Genomic DNA, 25437 nt, shown 5'->3' with positions numbered 1-25437 from the left:
TTACCTGGCTGGTACTAGAGCATTGAACTCAGAGAACAAACTTCACAGAGCTGGGGGCAGACCTTTGAGAGGAAAATGCCAACTGGCTAGTGCTGGTATCTCTGAGAGTGACCATAATAAGACTGATTCTGGTAGTATGGGAATACTGCAAAATGGAACCAAGTGCCACTGCCAGGGTGAGGGCCATTGCTGTGGTGACACTGACAGGAACAGGAAGCAAACAGGAAGGAGCAAGTTCTTCCTCCATCTCCAGTCTCCCTCTAGAACCCCCTATAGGCAGAGCCTAACTGGGAACCAGATGACATATAAGAAATGTAGTTGGCAGAGTTCCAGCCCCAGCATCACATAGGATGAAAGGGTCCGGAGCTGAGCGATGATAGCTTCATCATCTCTCACACACTACCACTTGATTTCTTTTCCTGAGATGATTGATCTATTTGGATTTTCTCCTCAAGTCTGTTATGTTTTTATATATATATATATATATATATATATATATTTTTTTTTTTTTTAATTTTTGGCTGCACTGGATCTTCGTTGCTGTGCGTGGGCTTTCTCTAGTTGCAGCAGACGGGGGCTACTCTTCTTTGAGGTGCACGGGCTTCTCATTGCAGTGGTTTCTCATTGCAGAGCACGGGCTCTAGGTGCGTGGGCTTCAGTAGTTGCAGCACGCGGGCTCAGTAGTTGTGGCACACAGGCTTAGTTGCTCCGCGGCATGTGGGATCTTGCTGGATCAGGGCTTGAACCCGTGTCCCCTGCATTGGCAGGCGGATTCTTAATCACTGTGCCACCAGGGAAGTCCCTCTTTATATTTTTAAATAACCATTCAGGATTACATTCATCTGCATGTGTTAGGGGACCTAAAATAAAAATGATTTAAATAAGATAATTTTATTTCTTTATTATCTGAAAGAAGTCCAGATGTAGGTTGTCCAGGGATGGAATGCTGTGTGTGTCAAGAACTCAGGCTCTTCCTATTTTGTTGCTCTGCAATTCTCCACAAATAGTTCATCTTTACGGTCCAAGGATCCTGTTTGAACTCCAGTCATTGTGCCCATTTCCCAGCTAGCAGGAAGGAGATAGGGAAGGAAAAAAGACATAGCCTTTTCCTCTTAGGCAACGGTCCCCAACCCTTCTGGCACCAGGGACCAGTTTCGTGGAAGACAGTTTTTGCGGGGGTGGGGAGGGGATGGTTCAGGCGGTAATGCGAGTAGTGGGGAGCGATGGGGAGCGGCAGATGAAGCTTCGCTTGCTTGCCCACCGCTCACCTCCTGCTGTGCGGCCCGGTCGCTAACAGGCCATGGACCGGTAGGGGTCCACGGCCCGGGGGTTGGGGACCCCTGCTCTAAGGGCACTCGAAGGAGCCCATCCTACCCTCTGTAGCTTAATCATATGGCCACACTTACTTACAAGGGAGGCTGGCAGATGTTTTCTGAGCAGACGTGTCCAGCCAGAAGTTGGGGATTCTAAGAAAAAATCAGAGAATTAATATTGGGGACCATGATATGTCTGCCACACAGGGGTATAGTGCTAGGGATCTGCCCATTTTATTAACTTTTTTTGGTTCTGAATTTTAATATGGTGCTTACTCTCATCTGTGTCTGGTATCAACCAGTCCATAGCCCCTGTCATTTCTCCACAGTTTCTCCAGATGGTAACCCATTTTCTGCTGAACTTGTGGAAGGGCAGAGAGCTGGTGGCGTAAGTTAAGGGGAGGGGATAGAGAAGGTGGCTACTCCTCTGTACAGAGCCCAGTAAGCTCATCTATTTTCAGCTCCAGTCCTTACTCCCATCCTTAGAAAAACTAGTGGTCCCAACACTCGAGACTTTGCTGGGCCCTGCAGTATCAATCTGCTTCTCATTGTTGTTAGCTCTCTGCTGTGCTACAGGGGCTTAGAACAGAGAAAGCTAAAACCAAGCCAGTAGGTCATGTATCTGCTTTCCTTCTTCCAACAGCTGATTATTTTTCATCTGCCGTTAACTCTTCTCTCTTGTTGTCTTTGTAGCTTTTTAACTTTTACATTGTTAAATGTAAGAGTTAAAAAGGTGAGAATGAAGTTTGGGGAGGACGTTTACTCTGAATGCTTGACCACACTTACAAAACATGACATCCATTCTTACTAGGCCATGAGGCTTCCAGTTGTCATCATGGGTCTTTCTACACGTTGCTAAAGCAGGCATGATGTTGATGGTTGTTGGAACTTCCCTTACCTTTTACCAGTTCAGATCAAACAAGAAACCTGCCAGGGCTCTTAGTTCCCCATGAACATATCCTTCCTTGCCAAATAAAAATAATAGCCACTATTCACTGAGTGATTATGTGACAAGTACTGCATCAAGCACCTCTATTTTATTTAAATAGATTATTTCATTGCAAACGTCTCAATCACTCCATGAGATGTGCATCATTTGACTTTACAGATGCAGAAAAGAAGGCTCAGGAGTTTTATTTGCCTCAATTGCACAGCTCGTAGATGAGTGAGACATCTTTCTCCAAGACTGTGTTTCAGGTAGGCGTGCACTGTTTTGATGTTGAGGGCTGGCAAACCGTATTTTGTCCAGTGTAGCTTCCCCTCATGGTATCTGAATGGTAGATGATAGCCCTTGAAGTGGACTGTCTCCAATGTGCTAGCGCCTCCAGCATCCTTGCTCTGCACTCACCTCACTCTCCATTACCTGCCTCCTCCTGTAGGGCTGAATTCTGGCATCCAGCCCCGCTCACCTCCACAGCCCTGAAATCAGCGGAGCACCCAGCAGCATACATGTTTGTTGACTGACAGCCTCTAATCCATCTTGGCCACATCAGTCATAGCAACTCTAACCACAGAACAGAAATCTTGGCTTCATCTTGTCTAAAGAAAGTTGCTTCTAAATATTTAAATATTTGTAATTCACACAACAGCCTTCATTCTACATGTAAACATCCCCCTCAGTTCATTTTTTCATACCTTCAACTTCTAATCCAGGAAACACTGGATTTGTTCTCATTACTTCACTTATTCAACTAAAACGTAATGCTTACTACCTGACAAATATTGGATACTGGGTATATAGTGGTGAATGAGGGGAAGGCAGATTAAGTTAAAGAATTATGCAGGGCCCTCCAGGCAAAGGCAAATGCCTTAAAACTGTTAAAACTACACTTGCATTTAAACACTACTCTAGCTGTTAATAGACGCTGATGACACTGGAGAGAAGTGATTTCATAATTGGAATACACAGGATTTGATCTATTAGATGTGAGGGCTGAAAGGGAAGGGACTTGAAGCCTTCTGGAGCGGGTAGATGGCATTACATTTTACGAAGTGAAACACTGGCATTTTTTGAACATGTATGTGTTTGGATAGGAGTTTGAAGTACATGTGAGCCAAACAAAAGCAAACGTTGTTTGGAGAAAAAAAATTTTTCTGAGGGCACAGGCCTTTTGACCGTATTTTAAACACAAAGGCAAAACAGTAAAGACAAGGACTGAGTGTTAACCAACTCCAGCACTCAAAGGTTATTAGCATACAACAACCAGTGCAAGTCATTGCTTTTCTCTTTACATTAATAAGGAGTCTCATGAAATTTTATTCAATTTCAAGGGTACAGACAAGAAGCAAATTTCACAAAGAAATAATGCAGCAATATGATTACTGGCTTGGATGGCTGTACTTGAGGTTGTTCAGAGTGCCAAGAACTATCTGGATTATCGGCTATCCAGTTTTCTCCATTCTTCAGCTTTTTGCCACGTGAGGATCCCTTAGTCCTAACTAGAATGGAAATGAGGTGTACTTACAGAGATAATATTTTATTCTCAGGATGCCAGAAAATGTAGAACATCTTTCTGAAGTAATAGAGGCTTCAGTCTGTAAGTGGGTCACTTATTTCCCCAATAGGTTTACCTCTAAGTCAACTTGAAGCACAGCCTTCAGGATTTCAAGCTTAAAAAAATGGTTTAAACTATTTTCATCCTATTTTAAAATGGTTACACTGACTGGAAATTCCCTGAAATGAAACAGCTCAGTTATATTTGATAACTTTGTAGCACCCCAAATTCATTACACACATTTAATGCATAGTTCCCAGACCTGCAGTAATACAACCGTAACCATTCTAATCATATCATAGTTTAATAAGATATTGGTCCCTCTAGGTAAAGTCTACAAAGCAAAGGACTGAGCAGAGTTGTTGCCACGTCTCCTCTACGGCACTGTAGTAGGCACAAGCAGTTGAGCTTTTACTTTAACTAAGGTTATTAAGAGTTACTAAATTGACAGTGGTAGAGTGAATTTGTAAAGTATCCTCACCATTTTTTCAATTCATTAAGAGGTGAAATGATAATCTTAGAATAAGGATAAAAGGATTGTAGGCACATTGGAAAATTAAAATGATTGGATTTGATATGGCTGCTAATAGCCCATAGTTAAATAGAAGGAAAAAAAGTGGGGAGGGAAAGAAAGGGAGTTTGGAAGCCTTTCTGATCCATACCAAATTTCATACAGTTACGCTTAAGATTGTGTTTAGGTACAAATCCACTGCAATTCAAGTCTTTAGACAGAGGCCAATTATAAATTCATTATTTCAAAGTCAAAAGTACTTATCACATCTTCTAGAGCCCACTTAAAGTCTTCTTAAAAACTTATTTCTTAATAATATTTCAAACCACTAGGTTTCAGTAGGCTGGTGAATAGACATACCCTGTATCAGTACTAGAGGACTAATACTTTACATGAAAAATCATAGCAAGGCAGTTTACCAGAATTCTCAGAAATGCACATTAGCCTATTTTACATGGCACCTGTAAATAGCATCTGAGGAGATTTTTACAAAGATAATTCAGTAGTCTAGGTAATAATGTACACTAGAACTTTGGCATCTATGTTACATTTTAAATCAACCAATAGTTCTATCAGTTCCTGCAAGCAGCCTACTTGAATATGACAGTCGACTCATCAGTAAAATTTCAATGCCATTTATCAGTGTGTTATAATGAACAACTTTAATTAAAGTAAGTCATTCACCTAGGATTTTAATTGATGTTTATAGATGAGAAGGAACCTGAATGATTCTATTTATGATACATTTATAAGTCAAGTAAGAATCTGGCAAGACCTCCAAAGCCAATGGGAAATGATTTGTCTGATGCCTATGGTGGAAAGGGTATAAAGCACAGCTGTTAAAAGATGGTGACTGGCAGACAACAAAGTTCTTCTATTTTCTAGTGACCCTGGCAGAAAAAAATACTGCTTCAAGATTTGGACACACATAAAGATACATCTGCCAACGTAAATGTCTATCACTAGGTCCCCTCCCCTTTTAAAAAAGATACATTAGGATACGCATTCTCACATGGGGGTGGTGTCACCCCCAAGCAGGACCAAAAAAACTCCTTACTCTTTTCATGTATAAAGCAGATATAATATATATACAGCATACTATGATATTAAAATTCATTGGGGGGAATTCCCTGGCGGTCCAGTGGTTAGGACTCCACGCTTTCACTGCCAAGGGCTGGGGTTCAATCCCTGGTTGGGGAACTGAGATTCCCACAAGCTGTGTGGCGTGGCCAAAAAAATTCATTGGGGCACTATTTAAAAAAAAAAAAAGTTTAAAAGGCTTTGGGGCTGGGGTTGATGAAAAAAAGCTTTAAGAAACACTGAATTAGAAGTCAATCTCTCAGTCACATGCATTTCTTCTCCCCACCATCGCTGTGCTATGTCAAAATACCCTGTGGCATTTTTGGCATTTGGAATTTTCATAAGAACATAATGTCTCTAGGACAATACTCCCAGAATAATTAAGATTAAGAAATTTATCATCAGCTCTAAACACATTTAATTATGGCATCTAAGAGGAGACTTATCCTTAGAAACTGACACCAAGTTAGGAAAATCAATTAACATTTTTCTGATCATAATTACAAGTACAATCTTAACAACTATATTAAGAATTACAGGTTTGAGGTTGGCACTGGCAGCTGAAATTCAAAATTGCCACTTAAAATTCAAAATGAAAATCTGCGAAGTCTTTTTAGATAGCATTCCCTTTCTTTACACTATACTGTCACAGGTTACTTTATCCATTTACTATAATATTGTAGTAAGTAAACACTACTTTGCCATGAAGGAAAAAACTGTGATCAGAGATCATAATGTAGTTCTGGAAGACTATACACTTTCACTATACACAGTATATAATAAGGTGCACTCTGTACTGCAGTAACATGCAATGACTTGGTTGTAGAAACATTAATGTAGTTTCTGCTGCATCAGAATTCTGTGTAGGTGTTTACAGTTTGGGGGTCATAAGGATGAAAAGAGCAATTATTTAATGCTTATATAGTAGAGATGTCTGAATGCATAACATACAGTTACCAGTAGGCGTTAACATGGAAATTACAAAAAAACTAAAAATTAAAAAAGAAGATTAACCTATATAAACCTAAGTGTAAGGATGGACTTTATTTTTTAAAAAAAAGTCTTTTAAGGACTACAAATTACAAAGTAAAAGTAGATCACTATGTAGAAACCTAGTGAATACATTTTGTCTGCGCATGAAAGCTTTATCAGTCATTCATTTAACAATTTCACCCCCTTCGCAACGGTATCAGTTATAATGCTCTTCTTCATAAGGTTATTATACCTTTATTTCAAACTGTATTACACGTTATTCCCTCAAGATAAACTTATAAACACCTGATTTTTTAGCTCCTAAGAATGGTACCTCTGAAAGGGGCAATTCCCACTCAGTCTCTGGTGGCATTATTCCAAGCTCATTTCTTTCACCAATCAAAAAAGCTTTCAAAATGTTCACTTTTAACATGAAATCTTTCCACCAAAACGTGTTGCCACATTTTGTTTTCTAATGACTACATATAAAGATGGTTAGCAGCAAGAAAATTAAGATGGAAATGAAAAGGCAGCCATTAAAATAAATGGATCAACTGTACAGAAGAGATATTTGGCTCATGGCAATTTAAAATATTGGCAACGGGGGTAAATTAATAGGCAGATGCTTGAGTCATACATGAATCTGTGAAGAGAATGAAGCTGGCCCAGTATGACCAAGTAGGATAATCATTATCACTGCACTTCATTCTTTGCAACAAATACTCTAAGCCAACAGGAAATATGAGTTATATTTAGAATCCCAATTAGAACATGCTAACCACTTTTCTTTCAACAATTTTCTGGGTTTAGTACAGTCATTTGCTTTACTTACACTGTTTTATGAGTCCTGTCTTACCAATCTAAGTGTATGACAACTGTAAAATACTTTAAATGACAAGGCTTTTCCAAGGTATATTTGAAAATGGCGGTATGAAAAGAATATTCATTTGTTTTGTCTAGAAAGAAGCAGACTGAATGCAGAGGTTTCTCAATGGGTAAAAGCTCAACTTTTTTCTTCCCACCACCTCTGCCACATACAATTTCCCAACACCTCACTTTCAAGTTTGTTCTCCATGGCTTCATTTTAAGGAATGAAAATCAGAGAGCAAACAATTGAGCTCAAGTACATCTGGGGTTAAAAATGCAAGAAAATATTAACATGCAAGCAGTGGTCCAAATACTCAAGATTCATGTTAATGAATCTAATTATTGTATATGAGATTTTCATTGATGAGCAGGGCTTTGGGCATACCAAAATATCACACAAATCACTGCCTTCTGAGACTTTGGATACTTTTACAGTTTAATTTGCAAACAGAATTTTTATAACAAATTATTTTTAACCAAATCATATCTTGAAAACTGTTTATATAGAAAACCCAGGGAAAAAGTGAACTGTTCATTGTGGAAGGCCTTAAATTACATTATTACAGTAGAAAATACAGGAGGTAGAAGATAACTGAAAAGACTAATGCAACATTAGATTCAAATCTATAGCTCCTGTAGCTACTTAAAACATGGTTTTAGAAACTAAATCCAACATTTCCAGTAACCATAGAAACAGTTAAAATAAAATTTGCCATGAAAGCCCTTATATCATGCTTGATATAGGGAGGTAGGAAGATGTAAGAACCAGGACACATGAGACATGACATTTTATCTACAATTCCTGTTTGCTTTACTGAGGGTGTAGTTTCAAATTCAGTCACCTTCTTCAGCTTCAGACTCAGATTCTAGAAAAGGGGAAAAGTGCAGTCAAGCATTACATGGTATCAGAAAGCAAAACTTCCGTTTTATAAACGGAAATTCCTTTATTTAAGGAATTTTATTAATAATGCTCTACTCATATGAGGGGATATTAAATGCATTCATTTGTAAATCTCAAAATTCATAAATATTAACTATTCTCAAAATTTTCTAATTTCCTAAGAATGACAGTATTATGGCCAAGCCATCAAAATACCTGAAGTCTAGTTTTCCTCACCTACTTTAAAGTAGTAAGTTTTTGCAGGTCTGTCATAAATAAACAAAAATCTGTACTCAGGTACAAAATGGTACCTGAATGAAAGAAGGCAACATGTATGGACATACTCTTGGTCACATTAAAATAAGTTGTCAGGCTTTACCAAAAAAGAAAACCTGCCCAAATGAAAAGACTTACCTTCTTCAGCATTTTTGAGCCACTCTACAAACTTTTTCATTTGCTCAAGGAAGACACTTTTCCCCTTGGCAACATGTGCATCTTTATACCACTTCAGAATGGGTTCTTCACTCAGAACTTCAGCTATAAAGAAGAGAGCAACCTTTACATTCGTGGAGTTTTCATACAGTACTTCTCTAACTAAGGCAGAGTTAGAAACCCCCTAAGGCAGCGGTCCTCAACCTTTTTGGCACCAGGGACCGGTTTCACGGAAGACAGATTTTTCCATGGGGGGTGGGGGTGGGAGACATGGTTCAGGCAGTCACGCGAGCGATGGGGAGCGATGGGGAGCGGCAGATGAAGCTTCGCTCGCTCGCCCACTGCTTACCTCCTGCTGTGCGGCCCGGTTCCTGATGGGCCACAGACCGGTAGCGGTCCGCGGTCTGGGGGTTGGGGACCCCCTGCCCTAAGGTGCAAATGCCTTCATGGTAAAAAAAGATCTTACTGCAAAGCAAATATTTTTGTTGCTTACAAAATAAATCTGTATTCAGAACTCTCTCTTAACTGGTTTCTTCAATGAATTAAAATTTAAAGTAGAAAAGATGAAATGAGAACACTATATTAAGAAACTTTTTAGCAACTTGTGGCCAATGTATGAACCTACAAACAGGAAATCAACCTTATTAAACCAGTGATTCTCTCAACTGAAGGCAGTTTTATCCCTTGGGGACATCGGACAATGTTTACAGACATTCTTGGTTGTTACACTGGGGAGAGGTGCTTCTGGCACCTGTTGGGCTGATGCCAGGGATGCTGTTAAACACTCTACAGTGCACAGGACAGTCACCTACAAAATAGTTATCTGGCCCAAAACAGTAGTACCAAGGTTGAGAAATCTTGTGATAAATGATCAGGGATATTTGATAGATAATTCTTTAATTTTTTTTTTTTTTTTTTTTTGAAAATGGTACTGTGATTTTTAAAAGTCCATGTGTTTTACAGATAAAATTAAAAGTTAATTACTAACTTTTCCAGAATTAAATGAAGATTTCTAAGATTTATTTCTAAACAATCTGAGTGGAGGAAGGGGAGGTATAGATACTTTAAAGAAACCTAACCGCAAGCTGATAATCACTGAAGCACAGGGTACTTGGAGTTCATTACCCTATCCTTTAAAACAAACAAACAAACAAAACCTGGGGACGCAGGTATGCAGGTAGACCTCTAAGTTTAAAATATGGGACGCAACAAAATCATCTGTCTGGGGAAGAGGACTGGGGGAGTATAGGAGGCAAAGTTTGAGGCCTCATCAAGAAGGCTTTAGATTTTAACTTGTTAATAAGCTTTAGAGATGTTTTAAAGATAATGCACTCAAAAGTAACTAATTAAATCAGAGACAACTCAGTCCAGTGATTAGAGTAAAATACTTTAGGGTGCTGATGTTCAGAGAACTACTCATTAGAATTATTTTGAGTTTTCTAGGATATTTGTCAAATGTATTCACAAAATTCAAAATTTAAATTACCTTTATAAAAAAGCACCACTATTTTCTGGAAGGCTTTCATGAAATGAATGTTGTCATAGCAATACTCCTGAATCTTCAGTAACAGAGTCAGCTCAGACTGACCTTGAGTTGTAAAGGCAGCAAGTAGAGGGCTGTATTGCTTTTAAAGGGAAGGGAGAAAAGATTGAGTCATTTAGTACAATGACCATCTATTATAAATTCTTAAGACATAACATAACTCATCTTTTATAATCACTGTGAATTATATTCTATTTAGTGGAAGTTAAAAAAGAGTAAAGCAGAAAAATCAAGCATTTAAATCAAAAAAGCAATACTATGCCAAGGATTCCAGATAACTGTGAATACAATGTTAATATTTTAAAGGGAAAAAAAAGAATCCTCCTGTTTTCCAATATTCTCTCAGAAGCAAAGACCAAATTACAGGTTTAATCTACTTTTAAACATGTATTTCTTTTTAACCTGTGAGCCGAAGAAAGCCCAAATCAGACTTTTTAAAAGGCTGTCATCAGTAGTTAACACGTCCTTTGCCTACTTACCGGTGGCTTATCCCCAGGAAGCACAGGATGTGATGAGTCCCCGTAGACAAGTACACCGGCAGTTCACTTACCCCACTTACAGGACTGACGTTTGATCAGGGCACAGGTCTCGTACCTTCAAGTGCTTGATGGCTTGCTCCGCTACAAGCTCCTCCTTTTTGTTCCATTCCACGGTGCTCATTACACTGGACCATATTATTCCGATGACAACTGGTTCTGGGATGTTGTTTTTTTTCATCTCCTCCTTGACATACAAAATTATCTGCAAAAGAATCCAAATTTAGTACAGAAATAAGTTTGATATGTAGATACTACACACGTGAAACTTAGACCTTTCACAAAAGCATAAACACCTTTCCATGCCACTAGCAATGACCAGGAGACCACATATAATCACAGAACTTTTAGAATGAGAAGGTATGGACTTCTAGTTCAAACCCTGTATTACACATAGGCAAACTACCTAGGAAAAGACCAAGATGGAAACAGAAGGTCTGTCTATTGGCTTGCACCTTACAAAAATCCCCAAGTGTTATGATTTCTGGGTACCCATAAGGCAATGAATATGAAAAAGATTGAGGCAAAGCCCCAGCATAACATTCTATAGCTATTATTAAAACTCACTGGTGAAATACTTTAAAGTTTCTCAAATGAGTAAAAATGTTCTTTGCCAGAAACTTAGCCATATAAAGATAGTTTAAATAAGAGTATCTCACATCCTTAAATGGATCACCACGGGACATCTGTTCTTGAAGTTCTTTCTGGAGTTCCTTACGAGCTCCTATGGTTTGCTGATTCCGAACATACTCTGAAAGTTCTTTCAAGCCTGCCTCAGTAAAATACTTTGTGAAGTGTTCAACGCTTTGTTTATTGGCAGGAAAAAGTTCCTGAAAGGAGAATTTAATCTGGTTAAATGGTCTTCAAATCAGATTAAGAAAAACTTTTTCTCTTTTCACAGATTAAAAATGGGAAAGTTGCCTATTAAGCTTTCAAGACTGTGAAGAATGAAAAGTTACAAACCATCAGTCTGTTATCCATGCTCACTTTCCGAAGACTTGCAGCTACCGCATTGATATCTTTTTCATTTATCCATGATTTAAAGAGCTTTACAGCAAAAGCTGCTGAAACCCCTGCAGAAAAACAGAGCTTACTTAACAGAAGTACCTTCCTGGATTTCAATGACTATCTCCCATTTCCTCCCTCTGAGGTTCCACCACACAGGATTATTCACTTTATCCCCAAGCTTACCCCTGAACTTCCCTCTGCCACTGCTTACCATTGCACTCCAATTTCTCTACTCTACCATTTGCTAGTTGTGTACTGTTAGTCAAGTTAAACTGTTTTCTGATGTGTAAAATGACAGTAACAATTCTTACACTTGACAGGGTTGTTGTGAGAATAAAAATAAGGCATGTTAAATAACTCAGTACTCTAAGCAATAAAAAAAAAAAAGTCAGCTTTTAAATTACTGTACAGAATAATTTAACTATGGAAATCACAAAAGGGAACTTATTTTCTTTTTCAGCTTGCCATTTTCCCCATTTTCTCTATTCAAGATGTTCCCAAGTTTCCCAGTTGGGATTAATATCTCTCTGGGTTTCCACAGCATTTCTATTTTTACTTTACAATCAATCACATTTTGTCTAGACCCTGGATATTTGCTGTATGTCTAAAGAAAGTCGTTAAGCCTAAATGCCAAAGGTATACATTAAATAACTAATGAGTTGAAATGAACCAATTAAATTTAAGGATACTAGTTAAAAAACTAAGACTGTCACACAAGTCCAATCTACATAAACTATATCTTAACTTTCATATCAGTTCATCTTTCAGGCTCTTATCTACCCCACCCTCAGCCAACTAAAGATCATCCTTTACTAAAGGTTGATTACCTTCTTTAACCAAATTCTCATTATAAAGGCTATTAAGAATGGATGCGTTAAGTGTTCCATTAGCCAGAAGAACACCAGTCAACATAGCCAGCTTGTTCCTCTCCGACTCTGAAAAACCCTTTAAGAACAGCAGCAGCTATAAAAGTAAATAGTTAAGGGTTAAATGAGCAAATGCATTATATAAATAGAAGCAGTAAAGCATATTATATTGGTTAAAATTGTGGGCTCTGGGGCCTAACCATCCAAAGTTTATATCTTGGTTATAATACTCACTAGCTGAGTGATCTTGGGCAAGATACTTAACCTCTGTCTCAGTCTTCTCATATGTAAATGTGGGTAATAAAACTTGTTTCACAGGGCTTTTGAGAATATTAAATGAGTTAATAATTAAGACAGTGTCTCATATTCATTAAATGTTACTATTAACCTTACCAAATTTTCTGTGCACCTATATGTAGAATATCTAAGACTCAGAGAGCAAGTATGTTAAATTTCTCTTTGTCAATGTGTTTAGCTCTGATCTGCTACTCTCTGTCTTCTAAACAAACCCCACTTGGATTTTAACCCCTTTGCCACTTGTTTGGATATAGAGCTAAGAAACAGTGTACAGCAAATTACAAAATGATATACCCCCAAACTTCATTTCAAAGACAGCCTACCTAAATATCTAAAATTATCTCAAATCAGTGGCAGAATTAGGATTTAACATTCCCTTCTTTGACCTCAACCTTTTGTTTTCCACAAAGCATACTGCTGGTCATACCTTTTTAACTTCATCTTCAAAACCTTTCTCCAGGTATTTGTAGCGCCTGATTAACTTGTTAAAAACCTGTAAGAATAGTAAAGGAACTGAATGATAACCTCATACGTAAAAATGTCAGATTCCCAAAAGATCTAAGTCAGGGCAACTAAGACCTCTCCACATTATCTCCAGAATAGCAAAGAAGTGAACGTTTCATCAGATGTTTAAACCAGCTTGGGAAGCCTGTCAATTCCCAAATCCTACAATATACCAATACTGTTAACACTTTAACCGCCACCCTGCAATAGATTTTATTGCCAAATATCAAAGCATGGACTAATTATTGCTCAAATACAAGTCATTTACCCATTTGTAGGATTTTAACAAAATAGGATCATAAAATATAGTTCTACTTTCCTAATGACATAGACAACAATCCCTAGGTTAGATGCATTTTAATTCTTTGCTTACAGTAACACAAGCATGACTATGTATGCAACTTTCAAATGAGATTGTGACTGATAAAGAAGCTAATCTGCCTATAACTCATTCACCTTTAAAAAGCTATATGCAGAATAATTTAGTGATGAAAATCACGACAGGGAACTGATTTTCCTTTTTCAGCTTGACTTTTTTTCCTAAAAAATGGATTAATTTTAGAGGGACAAATAGGAAAAGGAGAACTGATTCAATTTTTTTCTATTTTGTTTTCCTCAGCACATTTTTAAGTTCCTAAACCATCACACTGCACACCCAGAACACCTCTAAACCTTCAGCTCAGATTCCTTCAACCTGCTACCAGCAGTCTCTTAAAAAAGCAGACTATTCCTTAAACATTGGTTAGATGGATAACAACTAACTGAAATAATTATGTAAAGTTTAATTTACCTGAGCAAATGCTTGCATGGTCTCTAGGTCTTCTTGTGCTGCGAACACACAGACATCTGTACGCATCATGTCATCTGCCAGTGTACCACCTGGGGCTAAGGTATATTTTACAAAAAATTTGCAATGGCCTTCATTTAAAATTAGTAATTATTTCAATCCTACTTTCCTTTAAACTTTAACTTTTTATTTTTATGTTTCAGGTGTACAACATTATAGTTCAACATCTATATATACTAGTCAATCTTATTTTCTGTAAGGATTCTCATTATAAAATAAACTGATAAAAATTCTGAGATGATTTGAAAGCAAAGTCAATTTCTCAGTAGGAACATGGCTGGTTGGTTCAATATGTGTGAACAAAGTGAAAACAATTTATTGCAATAAATAAAATAACCCTCTTCAGCAACCCAGTGAAACTCACTCACTGCATTAATTCAGCAGTGCCAAATCTGTCACTCAAGTGGAGATGTTCAGAGTTGGTTCTGACTTTCCATACAGAAAACCTTTCATAAACTTCCAAAGAGGCTGGGCTATAAAATCCTGCAACTTAGAGACTTTATCTTTTAGATACATTTGTAAGTATTTATGGATAAAATGATGTCTGACGTACACTTTAAAATACAGGGGAGGGGAGATGAAGTCGGTGGGGTAATAGATGAAGTAAGATCGTTAAAAATTGCTGAAGTTGGGTAGCAGATCCTTAGTTTATTACACTATTCTCTCCAGGATATGTCTGAAAATCTCCTTATTAAAAATGATACTTTAAAAAGAATTTTAAAAAGCGGCTTACTGATAGCAGTATTATGAATAGAAAATAGGTATGTTTCCCATTTCTTACTACAAATGATACAATAAAAGAGATATTCATCTGACTAGGCATTAGAACATATGAACATTTAAGTTCCCGTTCCACCACTGAGCAATTGTTTGATCGCATGCAAGCTACTGAAGCCTCTCTAAGCCTCCATCCTGCATGTATACAAGTAGAGTTCTGATTCTATCAGCTTGGCCGAGGTTCAATACACTGTTACTGTGAAAACATTTTGGAATACTTTAAAGAGCCATGGAAATGAAATTACCAGTATCCTTTGAAAATATATAACTAAGTAGCACATTCTATTAAGATAGTCTGAGCCGTTGAGGGTGGAGGCAGGAGTAAATCAGCAGGGCTATGGATAGAAATATAATGTGAGCACATAATGTAACTTTGAATCTTCTAGTAGCCATATTAAAAATAAAAGGTGAGGGGCTTCCCTGGTGGCGCAGTGGTTAAGAATCCGCCTGCCAATGCAGGGGACATAGGTTCAAGCCCTGGGCCGTGAAGATCCCACATGCCACGGACCAACTAAGCCCATGTGCCACAACTACTGAGCCTGTGCTCTAGAGCCCGCAAGCCACAACTACTGAGGCCCCGAGCCACAACTACTGAAGCCCACGTGCCTAGAGCCCGTGCTCTGCAACAAGAGAAGCCACCGCAATAAGAAGCCTGTGCACCGCAACGAAGAGTAGCCCCTGCTCGCCGCAACTAGAGAAAGCCCGTGCACAGCAACGAAGACCCAACGCAGCCAAAAATAAATAAATAAATTTTAAAAAATAAATAAAAGGTGAAATTATTTTGATATACTTTAACCCAACACATCAAAAATATTGATTTTAACATTTCAGTATTCAAAATATTAGAGATATCTTACATTCTTTTTAGCATTGTCTTTAAAATCCAATGTGTATTTTACATTTTCAGTACCTCTGAATTTGTATTAGTCACATTCTAAGTGATTGATAACCACAAGTGGCTAGTGGCTAATACATAGGAGAGTGCAGGATTAGAGTCTTCAGGTACAGAGTTGTCCTGAACTGGTTCCAGGACCGTTGTGGATACCAGAATCTGCAGATGCTCAAGTCCCTTATATGAAAGGGCATAGTATTTACATATAACCTACGCATATCCTTATGTATACTTTAAACAGTCTCTAGGTTACTTATAAAACAGAATACCATGTAAATGCTACATAGTTACTGGAGTATGGGAAATGCAAGTTTTGCTTTTTGGAACATTCTGGACAATCCCCCACCACCACTCCGGGGAATATTTTTGATCCACAGTTGGCTGAATCCATGGATGCGGAACCCTCGGATACGAGGGTTAAATTTATAAAGTATTTGGTAAGACAGAACAAGAGATAGGGATTTCTTCATTAACTGAGAGTGTACAAACACAGGTTGGAAAAATCACTGATGGAAGACATTGTTGGGACTTAATATGTCAGACAAATCTTCCCCAAATGTTATGGTTCTGTAATGGATTTCAAATATAAAGCTAGACAGAGCAAGGCAATTGGCAAATTTACTATAATTTGAGAAGAAAAAAAAAGGGAAAATCCTAAGGGGGTAAAAAAAAAAAAAAAAAAAAGCCACCCTGATTTGATAGGTTTGTCAAATAGTTCATATTCTGGATTCTACACAATCCCCATACAACACACTTCCCACAAGACCCAGACACTTACCCAGCATTCCACCGGCCACCAGAATGTCAAAGAGTGTTTCTGCATATCGGCGGTAATCAAGTTTTGCTCCAGAAGCATCAAGAAACTTTGCTACTGCTTCCAAATCAGTACCAGTTTCAGTTAAGCCTTGAATAATGCAGTCTTGAAACTGAGTAGGGTCAAACCTCTCTTTTTCATCTGGGGGAAAACCCCAAAACATTTAGTTTTAAAAGGCTTACTCAAATGCCATGAAACCACAACCTTATGAAGCTATAACTACTGAATAAGTTAACCACATTCATCACAATTTCATTTATTTCAATAGCTGGAAAAAACAAACACTACCTAGATTACCCAAGACCTGCAACACAAGCAAACACAACAGGAGACTAAACACACGTGCTTTGCAAGTTGCACCTCTACAAGTGCAAGGCAGGACTGCCTATCATAAGAAGTGTGTGGCTTTTCTCCCACTATTTTTTCACACAAGTATAATACTTAGGAGACTAGGCGTCTCCTAAGTGAGCTAAATGAGCTGGTGTGTTCCTACTGCCAGGTTACAATTTCCACCTGGAATACTCTTCCATTGCCTCTGAGCTTTTCTGACATTTAGGATATCTTCTATACCTCAGGTAAACTTCATTCCTGAGTGAAAGGGAGCTCTTGATTTTCTTTAAAAGTGCCCATAACACTTTCTACTTAAAAAAAAAAAATCACTCATGTAATACTTATTAAGGTAATCTTTAGAAAGTACATTTACTGAGTATCCAATACATGACATGTAGCAGTTATGAGTAAGGGCTCTGGATTCAAACTGCCTGATTCAAATCGAGATCACCGGTTAACTGTCTGAATTTGAGCAATTGGCCCCATTCTTCATGTCTGAATTTCCCTATGGTAAAATGGTGATTAAGAGTAGGACCTATCTCATAAGGTTGTTGTGAATATTAAATGACATAAATAAAATATAAAGCACTCTAAAAAGTGCCTTGGGTACATACCTAGCCTTTACTGTGCTGCTGTCACACACTCCAGGGTAGGGTTTGATTTCCCTATCTAGGTTAGATGATATCTTAATTTCTACACAGCACTAGGGTGACCAACTCTTCCCTGTTTGCCTAGGACTTTTTTGTTTTTACAACTGAAAGGATCCGTGTCCTGGGAACTCTATTCAGTCCCAGGCAAACTGGGATGGTTGTTCACCATACCCAGGACCCAGTCATCAAGAACTAGGAGGCCATGAGTGATCTCAATCTGGAACTGGGGAAGTGACACCTCTTCCTGGTCCTAACAACAATAATAAAACTACTTGATACTATATTTACACAAAGGCGGTATCAGTAATCCACATAACTTGAGAATACAGAGTTTTCCATTACTGCAGAATTGCTCTGGTTCCCAACTTCTATGCCTCCTCTTGAGAAAATTTACTGGCTTAAATCTAAATGAATCTGCAAAGACTAGAATCCAATTACTCCTTGGTCTCCCTGCTGTAAGGGGGCAGGCTACAATCAGAGATCATAAAAGATTCTGTAATATATATTTCAAAGTGTCTGCCACTCAGGATAGAAAAACACAATTTATAATGAGTAGCCTACCCAGTTCTCTATTTCCTAAAAGTTTCCTGTAAAATAAGGTCAATATGTGCTTTTGAGCAACAACACTGAAAAGTGTAGGGGTAAAATATTAAACCCAATACAAAATATATCTGAGACCACATCTCATTTAACTGTGTGTCACTAGTGCAGTGCCTTGCTTCAGAATTCAATATTCATCGAAGTACCTGATAATACACAGAAGTAGTTAATATAATTCTCGTAGTTTTCTTACTAAGTCTGTGAGGGAATAGTTTCAAAAGACACTGCAATGTGAACTCTGTTCCATAATTAACTTCCATGGGTTAAAGTCTGATTTTTCTCCCACAAATGTTCACAAAGTTTGGGTGAAACTAGTAGTCACATTAGGAGCTCTCCTTTTATAAATTAACCTTTTCCCTCAAGCAAAAGTTTCCTTAAATGAAATTTAGCTAGTAAAAATGCAGCCCATACTTTTTTTTTTTTAGAGGCACTTTATCTGTACAACAAAAACATCATTCACTAGCCTGCTTAGATACATATATGTTGATACCAAAAGTCTTAAAGGTAGTAGAAATGTTAAGGGTATATCTGAAATGGCAATGAACTAGAAATTCAAGTTCCTTTCGGTACTTTCTCTTTAGGTTTTAATGCTAAGCAATAGCTTGCCAGAGGAACGAAGACATAAAAGTAACTTTGGAAGTCTGAAGAGAGATATTATCAAAATATAAATATTTACCTCTTTTTCTGGTTTTAAAACGCTGGCCTGATAGCGTTGGCTTTTGCTGCTTTTGATTATTCATAAAAGACACCCTAGGGGGAGAAAAATAAGGCCTTAAAAATATCAGTGCCATAACATCCATTTTAAAAACAAAGCATCAGACCCTGGCCTAGTCACATGTAAACCACATAGGACATACACTTCCAGCCTAGCAAGAGACCTGGGGCACGCACACAGAATTACCTTTGCTTGAATTAAACTTAAGTTCAAAACTTGCATTTCTCCCTACACAAAACCCTTTAAAGATGAAATGTGAAGCACACTTTTAAATGACTTTTCAGCGCCACAGCGACTAGTGGCAAATCACCCACCATAAACAGAGTTTAGTCTCTTCCTCTTTAAATTCGCCTACATCTTCCACCACTCTGAGCACCACAGAGGACTCACAGAGATGACCACCACAGTCAGGAGATATCCAAAATACGCATGTCAACTTAAAGACGCTATCAGAGGGCGAATCCCTTCATCCGAGGGGCCTGGTTATGAGAAGCATTACCCTCCTCTGAAGTCGCACCCGTGTCCGCAGCGTCCGCTTGCACCACTCCAGCCTGAGAAAAGGGCTGAGAGCCGGCCTAGTCTCCTCCGCCCCATACCCTACAATACAAGCCGCCTCCCTGGGCACGTGTCTCCCCATCCAACCCTTCCCGTGCCTCCCGCCCAGCAACGGATAACCCACTCCCGCCCAGGAACCCCTTGGGCACGGCGGGTAGCCGTAGGGGCTGCTCCTCGCCCTCAGCCCCCTCTCTACTGACCCCGTTGTTGGCGGTGGCGGCCGCTGCAGCGAGCGGACCACAGGCGCCGAGGCACTTCGCGCCTGGGGCCCAGCCGCCCCGTACATCCGCCCTCCCTCCCGCGAAAGCAGAGGCGGCGGAGGCGGCCGCAGTGGTGGTGGCTGCTCCTCCGCCCCGCCCGCCGAAACCCCCCACGCGTACATCACCCAACAGAGGCCGCGGCCGCTTTGTTACCCAAGCCGGACAGGGCCGCAGGGGGACCTGCCCAGCCCACTGCCTCCGCCTGTGGCGCCGCGGGGCACACTCGGGCCTCACGTTCCGGCCCGGGCAGCCGCCCCTCGGCCTCCCTGCTGAAGCAGCGGCCCCGACCTCTGAATCCCGGCGCCGGATCTGATCCGGCCTCATGCGGCGGCCTCCGCCCGGGCCCATCCAAACCGGGCCGCACAGGACCTGCCGCCTCCCTCATCCTCTGCGCAACGACTACGGGCCGCAACCTCGGCCCGAGACGAGCGGGCCCCGCGCCTCACCGAATTTAAGGCGAAGAGAAAAGAGCCAGAAATCCCGGAGGTGGCGGCAACTGCAGCAGTGTCTCCTCTGCGACCGGAACTAACGAGAGGAGGGGAGGAGGAGGGAAGAGGTGCTACCCCCGCCCGGCCGGTCTCCTATCGCGAGATTTCTTCCTCTGCTGTTCGGTCCGCCCGTCCCTGATGGCCGCTTCGGGGCGTGGGGTGGGAAAGGAGGCAAAGGAAGCGAAGAGGATTTTCAAAGATTCTTTATTCCTCTATTGAATTCCAGATTTCCGGGACACTTAGCCTAGACTAGCCCATCTTTCTTCCATCGCCGTGTCCTCCGGTCTCTTACTTAGTACATGGAGGGGTTAGGAGAACGAATATCCCCCACCACCCCTGCCGGTGTCGAGGAAGTTGGACACGTCCGGCCTGAGTCCCTTCCCCACCGAGCCCCCCCACCCCTCACGCCCCACTAGCGCCGGAAGTCGAAGCCCGAGGGCTGGGGGCGCCCGGGCCCTTCGTGGGCGGAGGCCGAGTTTGTTAAGGGGTCCATACGTGGTCTCTACTCCGGCTGGGCTTGGCAGCATTTGCTCAGGTTAGGTCCGAAGCGGGGCAACATTGCTCTGCGGTGCTGGCTGGGTGGGGTTGTGCACTGCCCCTCTTAGGAGCGAGGAAAATCCAGGTAGGGGTCGGAAGGAAGTTCGGCCCTCCGACTGCGGCCGCCATCCTTGTAGTGGTCTTGGTAGTTCCGTCCTGAGTATGATGGTTGTGGGAACTTGGAGATCATCAGAATCCTCTGGAGGACTTGTTAAAACACCTTGCTGAGCTTCGCCTGAATTAGGTGGATTTGGTGTGGGACCCAAGAATGTGCATTTCTAACAAATTCCCTGTGATGCTTGATGCTGCCAGTCTAGGGACCTCATGTGTGAATCACTGAATTAGAGGATGTATCATTAGAGAGCTGGGGGACGGAAAGTGCGAAAAGCACTGTGGACGTTATAAACCTGTACAAATAACGATGCACAGTGTCTCCAGGATCTAGCCTCATATTTTTGTTCCGTTTGTACCTTAGTTGTTTGCCTCTCCATCTGCTTCCTTACTCTCCTACTACCAGAGAAGCCCTAAAAACAGGGTTTGTCCCTAAAATCACCTTTCTTGGACCCTGCTTCTCCTGCTTATCAAACATTTGGTAAATTAGTTTAATTGATTTATTTTTCCTTAACAATCTGATCTTTGCCCCATGCTCCTCCCAACTTCATGGAAAATTACTTTCTCAGAGTTCTTTCCCAGAATTATTGCCAAATCCAGTGATTCTTTCAATCTTGAGCATTTAGGGTGTTACCCATCTCCTTAAAACTTCACTCCAACTCTCCTGGTTACCTCTGCATAGGCCTTTGTATTTGCTGGCTCATCTTTTTTTTTTTTTTTTTAACATCTTTTTTGGAGTATAATTGCTTTACAATGGTGTGTTAGTTTCTGCTTTATAACAAAGTGAATCGGCTATACATATACATACATCCCCATATCTCCTCCCTCTTGTGTCTCCCTCTCATCCTCCCTATCCCACCCCTCTAGGCGGTCACAAAGCACCCAGCTGATCCCCCTGTGCTATGCGGCTGCTTCCCACTAGCTATCTATTTTACGTTTGGTAGTGTATATAAGTCCATGCCACTCTCTCACTTCGTCCCAGCTTACCCTTCCCCCTCCCCGTGTCCTCAAGTCCATTCTCTACGTCTGCGTCTTTATTCCTGTCCTGCCCCTAGGTTGTTCATAACCAATTTTTTTTCTTAGATTTTTTTTCCTTATGTGTTAGCATACAGTATTTGTTTTTCTCTTTCTGACTTACTTGGCTCATCTTTTTTGTAGTCACACCTTTTATCATCTTTCCTCAGATTTTCTTACGTGGCAGCGTCATACATTCTCAGGGATTTGACTTTTATCTCCATTTAAAAGAGTTCCAAATTTATCTATTGAACAAATATTTGTTGAGTCCAGGCTCTGTGCTCTTTGAGGTTGAGGGAACAGCAGTGGAAAGATCCTGAGGTAGGAGGAAAAACCTGACCTATTGGAGGAACTGACAGGGCTAGTGTGACTGGAGCTTGGTGAGAGATGAGAGAACTGTGGGAGCAGAATGAAGTGGCAAGAGTCAGACCTTTAAGTCTAGCCCCATCCTTTTTCTCAAGCCCCCAATCCACCCTATCTGGTATCTCTCCTGGAATACCAAACTAAACCCTTAATACTATTGATTACTCTTCCCCCAAAATTGCGTTTCTCCCTTCTGAAGTTCTGTTAAAGATATAATGTTTCACTAATAAAAATAATAGCTACTTTAATATAGCAGGTATGTATCATGCATTCTTTTAAGCACTTTCCATATTAACCTCATTTAATCCTCAAAACTACACTATGATCTAGAAACTATTATTAGCCCCATTTTATAGATGGGAAGACTGAGCCATAGAGAGGTCAAGTAACTTGCCCAAGTTTATTGAACTAGTAAGTAAAGAGCTTGTTTGGAGCCCAAGCAGTCTGGCTCCACCATTATAATATACTGCCTTGCCACCAAGATCTTATTTATTTACCCATTCAACAAATATTTATTGAATTAGAGACTTCTAGAGATACAGAAGTCATAACTTAGACCTGTGCACTCACAAAGCTTATCTTCTATATTTGTCACATTTCTTATTTCCATCCTCCTTTCCTGGTACTATCTTGATTTGGGCCTCTATTACCTCTAACTAACTGGGACTTTTGCAATAACTTCCTAACTGTGCTATCTCTTTCTCCACACTTCCAGAGTAATTTTCCCAAATGCAACCAGAATCATTTCTCTTCACAGTTTAAATACCTTGGTTTGTACTTGAGGCCACCTGAGGATAGCTCTGACCAATGTTTTCCACCACTATTTCCCATCACATTGGTGGTTCCTAACTTATTACCATCCATTATGTGGTGTGTAGCAAGCAATTCTTGACAAAAAACTTTATTAAAGTTAGCAAATTATTTTCTTTAAAAATTAAAGCAGATCGAAAGTCATCTATTATAAGATCATTATCATTCATTTGCATTCTGATATATGTTCTTGGAAGTGAGAGAGGGAGTGGGGTTACTAGGAGTTGTATATGGCAAGCAGCCTATTTTATCTATGCTTTTGGGTGCATCCATGGGAGTAGGTGCAGTGGGCTGGCATGGAAAATGGTTATAAACTGCTGTCATGGCAGAGAAAGCTCTTAAACAACTGAACTCTATGTTTTAGTCAGACTGGACACACTGTGTCTTCCCTCTTCTTCAGATGTCCTTTCCTCACTTTCTATTGTCAAAATCCTACTTATTGTTTCAAGCTGTATCTTAAATACTGCCCTTTCCTGTAAGCCTTTCTTAGCCATTGCATCTGATGTGAACACATTCCTTTATTGAACGTTGCACCTTGTACTTTCTTCCTGATATTTGGTCTACTTTTGCATGTGCAATTGTCTTATCTTTTCTCTTAAACTGAAATTCTTGATGGCAATGGCAATTTCTCACTCATTTTAGTGCTGCCTCAATGTATGGCAAGCAACATGCTTTAATATGTATGGAATGAATTTGATAAAGCCAGTACTTATATCACAATCATAGACTTCACTATGGAGGAGAAAGGGTAACAAGCAAGTTCAAGCTGGTTTACTTACAGGAATGCTGGAAGATAGACAAAGGAGGATCTAGTCCCTGGCTATTTTTGTGATTTCACATGAGTCACTTAAGCGCTTTGTAAAATGTGAGTACCAAAGCTTTACATGATAGTTAAGACTCTTCTAACTCTCATAATTGGGGTTCCAGATCTCTTTGTATCCTCATTATTGGTATCCTTGAACTGGTTGGATTTCCTAGCAATATATTCTGCTCCTACTTGATAAATACTGTACTAGTGTAACTGATGACCTTAAGGAGAGGAGGGATAAATCAGATCTTTGAGGAAATGTCTCATAAGACAAGGTCGAGGGCTGCCTCAAATTGGCTTTTGTTTTGTTAGGGCTGCCTCAAATTGGCTTTTGTTTTGTTAGGGCTGCCTCAAATTGGCTTTTGTTTTGTTAGGGCTGCCTCAAATTGGCTTTTGTTTTGTTAGTGCTGTATAAAACTTTGTTATTCAGACTTTCAATGCTCAGTTAAGAATTCTAAACTGGCTAAACTTGCAAACTCCAGCTGTAAATAATAAAGGTTTTGGTAAAATGTTAGCAACATTCGAGACAGTGTTTTTTTTTTTTTAAGTAAGTTTATTTATTTATTTATGGCTGCATTGGGTCTTCGTTGCTGCGTGTGGGCTTTCTCTAGTCGCGGCGAGTGGGGGCTACTCTTCCTTGTGGTGCACCGGCTTCTTGTGTTGCGGAGCGAGGGCTCTAGGCTCGCAGGCTTCAGTAGTTGTGGCTCACGGTCTCAGTAGTTGTGGCGCACGGGCTTAGTTGCTCTGTGGCATGTGGGATCTTCCTGGACCAGGGCTCGAACCCATGTCCCCTGCATTGGCAGGCAGATTCTTAACCCCTGAGCCACCAGGGAAGTCCTTGAGACAGTGTCTTATGATTAAAAGTATTTTGGAACTTTTATCATTGATAGGCCAGATTGGCTTCCCTACTTTGAATTAAGATTTATTTCATGAATGAGCATATTTTATTAATCATTCCTGGCATTCTTCATAATATTTGTATAGGACTGGTATTTCTTTTCAAAATATTTGATAGAATTCATCAGTGAAGCTATATGGACTGGGGCTTTCCTTTATGGGAATATTTTAAATTAATAGTACAATTCCTTTACTTGTTATAGATCTGTTCAGATTTTCTCTTTCTTCATTAGTCAACTTTGGTAATTTGTGTCTTTCTAGGAATTTGTCATTTCATCTAAATTGTCTAATTTGTTGGCATGAAGTTGCTCATAATATTTTATTATAATCATTTTAATATCTGTAAAGGTGGCAGTGAGGTCTCTTGTTTCATTCCTGATTTTGGTAAATTTGTGTCTTCTCTTTTTTTTTCTTGGTCAGTATAGCTAAAGGTTTATCCGTTTGTTGATGTTTTCAAAGAAACAAAAATCTTCTGGTTTCATTGATTTTTCTCTATTTTTTGTTTTATTTCATTCATTTCCACTCTGATCTTTATTCTTTCCTTCCAGACAAGAATGCCACAGAATTCCTGTTCTTATCTGAGGTTTAGCAGTTTTTCATGAATAAACTTCTAAATTTGTTGTTGCCCTTTGGTTGATTTCTAGAGTCCTGAAATGGTAGTTTTG

General features: G+C 39.8%; 1 protein-coding gene across 2 annotated transcripts; it reads right to left on the bottom strand.

The window, feature by feature from the left end:
• Window positions 1–3529: 3529 nt before the first annotated feature.
• BZW1 (basic leucine zipper and W2 domains 1) lies at window positions 3530–20324 on the bottom strand. Of its 2 annotated transcripts, XM_036857399.1 has the most exons (12): window positions 20191–20324; window positions 18891–18964; window positions 16599–16775; window positions 14095–14189; window positions 13228–13293; window positions 12465–12600; window positions 11593–11702; window positions 11289–11459; window positions 10688–10834; window positions 10037–10175; window positions 8533–8655; window positions 3530–8104 (listed from the first exon to the last, which is right to left on the bottom strand). In XM_036857399.1, the coding sequence occupies exons 2-12, from the start codon at window positions 18952–18954 to the stop codon at window positions 8073–8075; spliced, it is 1260 nt and encodes a 419-aa protein (XP_036713294.1). In that variant the 5' UTR covers window positions 18955–18964; window positions 20191–20324; the 3' UTR covers window positions 3530–8072. The 2 variants fall into 2 exon arrangements, with proteins under 2 accessions (XP_036713294.1, XP_036713295.1); XM_036857400.1 differs by lacking the exons at window positions 14095–14189; window positions 18891–18964; window positions 20191–20324 and having other exon boundaries at window positions 16593–16676.
• Between the last annotated feature and the right edge of the window lie 5113 nt (window positions 20325–25437).

This window comes from Balaenoptera musculus, chromosome 7 (genome assembly GCF_009873245.2).
Source record: "Balaenoptera musculus isolate JJ_BM4_2016_0621 chromosome 7, mBalMus1.pri.v3, whole genome shotgun sequence".
Taxonomy (NCBI): domain Eukaryota; kingdom Metazoa; phylum Chordata; class Mammalia; order Artiodactyla; family Balaenopteridae; genus Balaenoptera; species Balaenoptera musculus.
This window is presented reverse-complemented; position numbering and strand designations above follow the sequence as displayed.